The sequence below is a fragment of the Cephus cinctus genome, unplaced genomic scaffold (genome assembly GCF_000341935.2).
Source record: "Cephus cinctus unplaced genomic scaffold, Ccin1 Ccin1_scaffold0168, whole genome shotgun sequence".
In the NCBI taxonomy this organism is placed as follows: Eukaryota; Metazoa; Arthropoda; class Insecta; order Hymenoptera; family Cephidae; genus Cephus; species Cephus cinctus.
In genome coordinates, this window is record NW_014332892.1 from 3,980,161 (window position 1) to 3,989,869 (window position 9,709).

General features: G+C 37.0%; 3 protein-coding genes across 5 annotated transcripts in view; 1 reads left to right on the forward strand and 2 right to left on the reverse strand.

Annotated features, from left to right (window-relative positions):
- The first annotated feature begins 489 nt into the window (after nt 1-489).
- On the forward strand, nt 490-1,647 carry LOC107264151 (probable N-acetyltransferase san). Its single transcript, XM_015732086.2, has 4 exons — nt 490-629; nt 899-1,055; nt 1,140-1,306; nt 1,375-1,647. The coding sequence occupies exons 1-4, from the start codon at nt 622-624 to the stop codon at nt 1,547-1,549; spliced, it is 507 nt and encodes a 168-aa protein (XP_015587572.1). The 5' UTR covers nt 490-621; the 3' UTR covers nt 1,550-1,647.
- On the reverse strand, nt 1,483-6,324 carry LOC107264147 (hormone-sensitive lipase). 3 transcript variants are annotated; one of them, XR_001536853.2, is made up of 10 exons: nt 4,967-6,315; nt 4,700-4,901; nt 4,418-4,631; nt 4,163-4,353; nt 3,816-4,098; nt 3,521-3,743; nt 2,933-3,455; nt 2,746-2,871; nt 2,472-2,676; nt 1,483-1,621 (listed from the first exon to the last, which is right to left on the reverse strand). XR_001536853.2 is itself a non-coding variant. In XM_015732079.2 (9 exons), the coding sequence occupies exons 1-9, from the start codon at nt 5,323-5,325 to the stop codon at nt 2,608-2,610; spliced, it is 2,190 nt and encodes a 729-aa protein (XP_015587565.1). In that variant the 5' UTR covers nt 5,326-6,315; the 3' UTR covers nt 1,699-2,607. The 3 variants fall into 3 exon arrangements, 2 of the variants coding, with proteins under 2 accessions (XP_015587565.1, XP_024937022.1); XM_015732079.2 differs by lacking the exon at nt 1,483-1,621 and having other exon boundaries at nt 1,699-2,676; XM_025081254.1 differs by lacking the exons at nt 1,483-1,621; nt 2,746-2,871 and having other exon boundaries at nt 1,699-2,676; nt 4,967-6,324.
- A 115-nt stretch (nt 6,325-6,439) lies between these two features.
- LOC107264148 (amyloid-beta-like protein) overlaps nt 6,440-9,709 on the reverse strand; it is a gene marked incomplete in the record, with an annotated part of 22,773 nt that continues 19,503 nt past the window's right edge. Inside the window, 1 exon segment of the mRNA XM_015732080.1 lies at nt 6,440-9,709.

The following is a 9,709-nucleotide window of genomic DNA, read 5'->3' on the forward strand; positions in this document are numbered from 1 at the left end:
CAGACTGTTTGTCGACAATTGAAAACTCGGATAATCTATCGATAGATCTTCATTTTAATCACCGAGGAGATACAAGTTATAGAGGCATGAAATCAAGTGAAACGCCACACAGTTCGTTTCGCACCCAGAATACGCGGGGGTATGTGAGGGGTTGGCTCTCTTTACCAATAGGTATCTCGCTGTTTCAATTCACTTGTCAGTTGCATACAGAGTTTAAGATGATACAAAAACGCATTTGTTATTTACTCACTATCAAATTTTTTTAACGTTCTTTGTACCAAAACAAAATCACAATCAAAAGTTCTGCTGATTTTTATTCGATATCTGCAACTACCGAATGCAGACGAAAATTCCACGAGAAAACGAGAGAGCAAGGATACCCAGCGATTTATTATTTATTTCTTTTTGGATGATGCTATTGGTGAATCCAACCAAGAGCTGGACGCAAACTCTATCCTTTCGGTCGAAGTCCGCGACGACAACCCCTGGATTACAATCGCCCCTCTAACTGATTGCAGCGCCTCTAACTGTTCTTTATACCAGTTTTCTCGACTAGCGAACTACTCCAGTGCCGACGATTTTCTATAACAGTTGACACCCCTCCCCCTGGTTCCGACCAAAATGACACGGTGAGTTTCATGGCGGTTTAGGTTAGACGTTATGCTTTAGAATGTTTTTCGTGTAATTTTCCTTTAAATATATTAAACGGCATACTATTTTCCTGATATAAGTATTATTTGTCTATTCCATGTGACAGTCTCAATTTTCATGAACCTAATTTTAACTGATTACTTCACACAAGTAGTTCAAGGTGCTAATTTCACTGGACTAAAATGAATCTTTCATAAATCTATAAATCTTCAATTAAACTGCTATCAATTTATACTTTGTTTGGCAGGTCAAAGATAGAACTTGGAGATGTAACACCTCACAACATAAAACAGCTTAAGCTTCTGAACCAAGTTGTTTTCCCAGTATCCTACAATGAAAAGTTTTATAAGGATGTGTTGGAAGCTGGAGAACTTGCTAAGTTGGCATATTACAATGACATTGTGGTATTAAGATAAACTCTTTGCTCTAAATTATATTGCTTGCCACACTCAGTGTCTATTCTAATCAACTGTATTTGGGTCATTTAGGTTGGAGCAGTTTGTTGCCGCGTCGATACATCAGAGAATTCTCGACGCTTATATATAATGACTCTGGGTTGTTTGTATCCATACAGAAGATTAGGAATAGGGACTGTTATGGTACAGCATGTTTTAAACTATGTTAATAAGGATGGCAACTTCGACTCTATATTCCTGTGAGTAGTCTAATCGTTAAATAATTATAGTTTTAATCATTGACTGACACTTTTATTATTTTATGCAGTCATGTTCAAGTAAATAATGAAGGGGCAATAGACTTCTATAAGAAATTTGGCTTTGAGATCGTTGAGACAAAGGAGCATTATTACAAGAGAATTGAGCCAGCTGATGCACATGTTTTGCAGAAGACACTTCGCCCACCAAGAAATGCAAACATCAGGCGAACAGTCAGTGAATAATTTCATCTATCATTATATTTGTTCTCATCTCTAGTGTATTCTCTCACTGTATTCTGTTATCTGCTGTACAAACTGTCAATAAAAGTATACTCTTATTATTCCGGTGTTATATAAATCATTTGAAGGAGAAGGAAGAAAAACCAAAACCATTAGCTGCAAAACAATTATATTTTATGTATAGGATAACAATGCACAACAATTAAAAATAATCCATCAATTTGTGCAATGCAACTGTAAGTTAGAACTCTTCTTCATTTGTTTGCAATAATGCCTTATCGCTATTGCTGGATTAATTTTGCTGTGTGTATGTACATTCAGTGGAATAATCGCAATACTTCATTAACTCTCGATACATAATAGACTCTAGCTCGTTCGAAAAATTATCATGGATACCAGACAATTCCTATCGGTCGTTTGTCTGCAGCATATGAACTACCGAAAAAAACTTACAGCTAAATCCCAAATAAGAGTTGCAAGTATGATAAGCATGACACTAACAGTACTTATACATTTTTTAGAAACTAATTTACAATGCGATTTTCGCAAAAAACTACAAAATCAGACTGTATCAAAAAGTTACGAGATTTAAAACTGTAAAGAATAACAATATACAAAAATGAACTTATTGTTATTAAATAAATATTTTCATGGACTTCCAAAATCCTTATAGATTTTTATCAAATTATTTGAATAGTAGAAAAAATCGTATAGGACAGATAAAGAATTTCTAGAAGTGCTTGACAGATTACTGTCGAATTATCAAAAAGTCACTGCTGATTGACTTAAGATTATACAAATAAATAATATTTTGGCTCACTTTGATACTTAATATATGCTATAATTAAGAACGCATCGGTACACGGCAAGCATTATTCGTGATGCGAAATTTTCACCGAGCAGTCAACAACAATAACATACTTACTCGTAGTTCTCAGAAGAAACGCATATTTGTCGATATTCAGGCTATGCATATAACGAGAATTCGATTGTATTCATACAAGGAAATTCAGAAAATCTTCATTACTTATTATACCTCTTGAGTCTCATTCGACTTCTATTTAAGAATCCAATAACTCTTGTATTCTTTTAATACAAAGCTTAGAACCGTCGCTCGCTTCTTTGGATATCTACGAAAAAAAAATAATATAAGCAATGGATAAAGATGAAGCATAAGAAGGAGAACCGCAGAGATTTACCATAGACAAATTTAAAAATCCATGCGGCAAACCCGGCAGAATGTCAAGAGTCACTTGATTTCCAAGAGATTTTAATTTTCTCGCGAACATGACACAGTCATCCAAACAGGGATCCAATTCCATGCTCTTTAAAATCATATAAGATTATTCATTCGTACATAAGATGTCGCCTACTGAAGATACTCACTAATATTTTAATAGGTGGGAGACGTTGTAGGATGTGCGAAGGTGCAAGATAAGGGCTTAACAATGGATCCCGTGGCACGCTAAATACAAATTCATCAGAGGGACTTTTGCTATCCTCTATGTCGAGTTCCCTGCTCTCTTTATTGGTTTTACCAAGACCCCAACCAAAAAAGGACCATGTCTTGTCGCCATTAGTGTAATCGGACTCCTTAGTACTACTTCCATTAGCCATAGTACTTGAATTCCCAAAGCCACTGTTCCTGTACATCTCCAGGAATTTCCGAATATACTCCTGAGACTTGGCTTCACCCTGAGGCTTATCAGGAACTGCTTGCGTACCGTCGATATCGGCTAAACTAACAGAATTCAATGTGGAATCTGAAGGAAGTGAAGCTAACTTGTGTTCCTCGTTAGTCTCATCTCCGTTCGGACTCAAAGCCAAAGCGATCAAGTCGCTTTCACTGACTTCGGCAAAAGATTCGGTATCAGATTTTCCAGCCTCACCGATTTCATTTTCCTTGTCTCTAATTGTCATAGAAAACATTTTAATTAAGAAAAAATAAATTATCAGTAGTTACTTCAATCTCACCTTTGATTCTTTTTATTGTCTCCCGCAGTATATGCCTTTAGACATCTCATCATAAATCCAAAAGGTAGCAAAGGATCAGTAAGACACAGTAGACGCGCTGGAGATGGAATAAACTCAACTAAAACTGGCGTATAAGCCATAAAAATTCCATCCGGTCTCCTTATGTTCAATTCAAAACATCTTAGTGTAGTGGCCAAATTTAAATTCGCTCCAGCAGAATCCCCTGTTATAGTGATGACGGTAAAAATGAACATAATACTGCTACTATAGATATTTTTTAATCTGTTATACATACCAATGAAGATAACTTTGTCAGCAGTACTTCCTAGCAATGTAGTGGAATGCTTCAAAGCCCAGGCGTAGGCATACACTACTTCTTCCAAAGCTCGAGGGTAAGGAGCCTCTGGTGCTAAACTGTAGTCAATACTCAGGATAGGAACTCCTAGGCTAATAGCCCAACTACGTAAGTAGACCTCGTGCGATCGTGAACTCTGTGCCACGAAACCACCACCGTGACAATGGATTATCAGACTGTCACAAGTTCCTAATAATTCGCCACTCACTACACCAGATCCTACCTGTTGATGATTTGCCAAATGTTTGTTTCCAAATTTTAAGAAGACATAATTAAGATAATCTTACCATTCCTACTCTGCGTTTAGCACTGAGCAATCTCACATGTATAGGCTTCTTGCCTATGTGGCTGCTAGGAATTGGAATTGACACTAGAGACCCATTCTCTGTGGGGAGTTTCAATTCTTCTGGAGGGATTGAGATAACTTGATTTATTGCCAAGGACGGCATCACCATCGTTGGCAAAATCTGAGCAATCTCTAGGAATCAAAGTAAACTTTTTTGGTAACATTACAAATAATTTTGTTTTTTGTTGATGCTTACCCGATTCATTCAATAGCCAGAAGGCCTGGCAAAAGGATATATCCGCGCGTTGAGATATATTTACTATACGGCGAGCTCTCGCCTCAGGATCTAATATATATTTAACTGAATTGGCGCATCTTCCTAATATCGTTCCATTCGAATAATACGCTTCGCTAAATGATGCCATACAAACTGATATTGTTTTTAAAATTCGTTTCATACTATCACAGAACTGAGGAACATTGTATTCATATAGGAACAGTATCATAGAAATATTTATTTTGACAAGTTTTTAATTACCTGAAATCCCAGACATCGTCCATAAAAGCAATACTGATTAATATTTTCTGCTTGATTCAATAACTCCTGAGGACTATGATCATCTGAAGGAAATAGAGACGGTCTATCATTTTCCATTGGCTCGCTCCAAGAATAAAGAGTCTTCAGATGTTGTAAACATGTGCACAATGAAGCTAATAGTTGGGAGCATGTCTCTATCTCCCTGAGTAGTAAAAGTTATTCTTTTAAGAACCATTCAAAATCAAAATTGGAATAATTGTGACTTACCTCATATGATGAGTTTTTCTAAATAATATGGAGCCTCTTTGAGAATAAATCTGTCGACAGACAGAGCCTGCATGCAGAATGCATCTATCAACCAGAACCAAAAAACTTCTGTAACCATTCCCTGGCGTTTGCGAATCGAAATCAAATAAAGGTGCAATTTTCTTGATTGCTTTATAAATAGGACGAAGTTGTTCCAAGTGGTCCAACACAGCCAACAAAGCTGCTCTTATCCTGAGTCCACTTTCATCTTGATGCGATAAAAAGTATTCTGCATTTGCATGACACAGTTCACGCAATGCACCCCACTGTGGAGGCTCAAACTCTTCAAAAGGTCTCTCGAAATCATCCTCAAACGACATTTGAATGAATTGAAATATAACACTTAAAGAATGCCGTTAATCTCGTAGGTTTGCACAATTTAATGAACGTGATAAACAGGATGGAATTATTAGAATATGCTTACTATATGTTATTCTACATTATCACAAAACGATCATATATACACTGATAGTCTGTGGTTACACACGGTCATCCAAGAATTTTGCATCAGCATGAACTTTGGCTAAGAGTTCAAGGCTTCATGAAATTACATTAGATTACATAGAAAAATATATCATATAGAAATTTTGTATTTGAAAATCTTTGTGATCCCGAGTTGAATTAATATTCGTCACAGGTTGAGGTTAGATAATATTTATATCATCACCGCAACATGTCATTCTCAGAGAAACAATCTAACACATTTCCTGGTTAAACTTGAACGAAATAACTCTAAGATACGCAGAATTATCAAGATTGATAAACTTTAATTTGTGTTTGACGTTTGCCTCACGATCATCCTGACCACCATTTTATTCTGTCAGCGAACCGCTCATGCGATTGGTAATCGATTACAAGACGACCGAAGGCGACTTACAGACGCCAACACTTACGTGTAAAGAAAACATTGTTGGATCATTTTCAGTCACTCTTTGCTCATTGATTGATCGTGCGTTTAATCATGCCATCTTACCCAGAAAGAGTTAAAGAGTAATAGAGCCACAACTTTAAAAGGCTGAGCTCTAATGTAATAGCGGAGACAGAGATGGGAGAAGAAGATGGGAGATGGGAAACGCGAGAAGAAGGAAAAAATCAGTTGCACAAAAATTGAATAATAAGGTTCGGCGCGTCGACGCCGAAATAAAACTTGGACCATGAAGAACGGCTCATTGGCAATCTCCCTACTACTTTCTGCTAATAGCATCCAATGGCTCGTAACATTAGCATTCATTTTATTACGTTCTTATTAAATCTGACACTGCGGAAATGCGTAAGAACAGGAGAAATTTAATAAAAAAGCTCAAACAGGAATCTCAATAATCAATACTCTAGCCTTATGTTCTATGGACCTAAAGAACGCTTTCTTCCATAAGTATCAATTAATTAAAGCTGCAAAGGATAAAAAGGAAACTAAAATAAGGAAAAAGTCGTAAATATTCTTCGCATATTTTTACGATTTATTTATTGATAAGTAAAATTACATATATCCACAAACACAATAGTTCTTTGACATGGGGTGTTAATGCGTTAAGAATGTAGTGCAAACCGAAGACTCGCCCACGAATTTATATATGTAAATCATCGAATGATTCTTAGCAGCAGAGTTTTACAAATGCCCAGGCAAAGCAATCGTCGTGGGAACGTTATTAGGTTATTACAAATGGGAGCCTTAGGAATGTCTGATAACTCGTGTCAGTCCAAATGATAAAGACATAATTCCATGGCGATTCAACAAGAGTCCCGATTCGCCTCATTGAATGATCATCATCGAAAGGATTGGATGATGAATTATCAGACTTTATAAGACCAGAGCGTTGCGACGGTACCATTTTACTTGAATTTTTTATTTCTCTCTTCGTAGGTCCCTATTATTGCGAAGCTAAAAAATAAGTATCTGAATACACGCTGATTACGCTTTCACCGGGACCCGGACAAAAATGCCTATACGTATTCATGGACGTACGTAGAGCGCTACTATGAGGTCATATTGCGATAAGAGAAATTCAATAAATTCTGATTGTTACTGTTATTATTCCAATAATAATAATACTACGCGACTATATTCTCATTGTCCGAGTCCTAATATCAATTAGTAATATTGTGCCGTCACAAGATTGTTAGGAATCAATAACGTTCTTTTCGAGCGAGGAGGCTGCATGAATTGGTATTAAATTGCCAGGAGTTTCATTTAACATTTTAAATATCCAACGATACTCTTTGCAATCGCACAAACTCTAACGGCCTCGCTCAAAATTTCTAACAGACTTAAACAATATTGTTATTTTTAGTGAATCATCATTTGTCTCTGTGTCTTTCGTCATCTTTCTGTTGTTTACGTGCAATTCGTGCAACTTCGTATCAATAACAATAGAAGCGAATAGCGATCGTGCAATTTTGTTCAATCAGCGGAATCGAAAACGGGTAGTTATCGTGAAAAGGAGTTGTGACTTATAATAATAAAGTGGCAGGACTTCATTACGGTGAAGAATAAGTTTCAAGATTCAAAAAAGATTCGGAGAAATTAAAGATTTTCTCTATCTAGCAGAGAGTGTGAACCGCCAAAGGAAGTATGTGAATTCGGACAGATTTCCCTATTAGAGATGAGATTATTCGAGGGGGAATTCGAGACACCGAAAAAACTGTAAAAATAAAGTCTAGTTCAATTATCCTTATTTATCTTATTCTTTTTTTCTTACGCACACCCATTTCGTTATCTTTTTTCTTCGTATCTCTTCAATCCCTTATTATTTTCTGCTTTCTCTTCTCATCTTTCTCCTCTCTTTTCACTCCAATTACACTCGCTCTCTCTCAATATTCTTATTTCTTCCAGCCTGGACTTTTACCAAAGGACGTATATATCTTCACATCTCACGTGGCTTTTAAGCTAAGTTAATTATTTCAATATATATATATGTATACACACATATGTATATTCGTGTATATATATATATATACACTTACTACCTCTTTACAAAAATCAATTCTTAAACTTATACAGGTGTGGAAAACGCAGCTGACTCGCGGCTGTCAGGAAAGGCGCAGCTGCTCATCCTCCAATATAATTTGGCTCGTTTAAACTGATATGCCATCACCGTCGCTAATACTGATTTATTTCTATAATCTTGTAATTTGTCGATCAACCTCCTTGTCAAATAAATACAGCGACTGTACCCGCCTCACGCCTGCCTTGCCCCCAATAATCATCTACACTTCAGTCGTAGAAAATCCTACTGGAGCAAATGACTCCATCGATGCCAACATTTGCTGCTCAAGCTAATCGGCACCCTCGTAACAGATGACATACAGCGCACTAAGCGGTGCCAGCAGGAACAAATAATCCAATCAATCGTATTATCAACGGCAGCGACGCCGGGTTAACATATTTTACGCTGCTGACTTTCGAATAAGTGACGCATAAATTCGAATAGCCCGAGTGTAGGTCACGTTAAGTTAGGTTGGGTCTCTTGGGAGTCATGGACGACACGAAGTGGCATCAACGCACGAGTCGCTCTGACCTTGATAAAAGGGGAGGATTTTTAGATTTTCACATTTTACTTCCATTTTTCCCCATCTTGTACTTTTTTTTCCTTTTTCTCCTGAGTTCTCCGTAAACCGCGAGTCAGGTGCGAACCCAGTTTTACATGCGACATGTCAATGTTGTTTTTAACGGCTATACGCTATAGGTACATAATTAATATATAATTAATTTCATATATATATATATATCAATATATAATATATATACGAATCATTATTGTTAATGTATTGATGCTATTTTGTTGTATTTCATCGTCATTAGTACACTCACGTGGTAATTGCTATCGTCTTAATATATCTAAAATAATATTTTTAACATTTAGCGCTTGTGTGTGTCTCGTGTACTGCACGTACTGGGATACGTATACGTGGTGTAGGTGTACGAGAATAATTAGAATCGATGAGTCCAGGAAGCAGCTTTCCTTACTTCCTTACGTCACCCACCTCCTGATTGTGTTTATCACGATCTTGCATTGACCGTCTAATCTCCCGTGCTGCGTCAAAATTATCTCTCGAGTACGTGCCGTGTGTGTATTTTGCACGGCTCGCTGTTTCGCCGGAGTTGCGCGAATTTCCAAGAACGGTAAGAAAAAAGAAAAAGAAAAGGAAACGGAATCTGGCAAAATATCTTAGGAAGCCTGTGCAGACGTACGGTACGTCAGGAATCTCTCTGGTGAAATCCCATCGGTATCCCTACCCTAGTCGCCGCAGACTTTCTTTCTCGTGAATTCAAAAAATAATCATGGAGACGACAGAGAAGCAAAGAAAAAAAAAACAAGAGTAACAACATATCTCTCGTGCACGTGGAAACGGGCTGTTTTATTGCATCAATTATTCTAGACGAGTAATGTTCAATGATTGTTGATGAAAAGCGAACAATCGTCATTGCCCTTTATCGCGGAAATGAGGATGACGAAAAAGAAAGTAAAAATTCGTTAGTTATCAATAACGTGGATGCCGTGTTCGCGCGACCCTGGCCAAAAAGCGCATGCCACTATCGTTTGATCATATACAAATATATAAGCATTAAACGTGTAATATATTATCATCGCCGCCCTCATTATCATCGTCATCGTATATAATTAATTAATATCCTAAGATAGTTATTGTATGAACGATTTTTTTTCCAAAAGGAAATGAATTAAAGGGACTCGGTTGTCGAGGAGG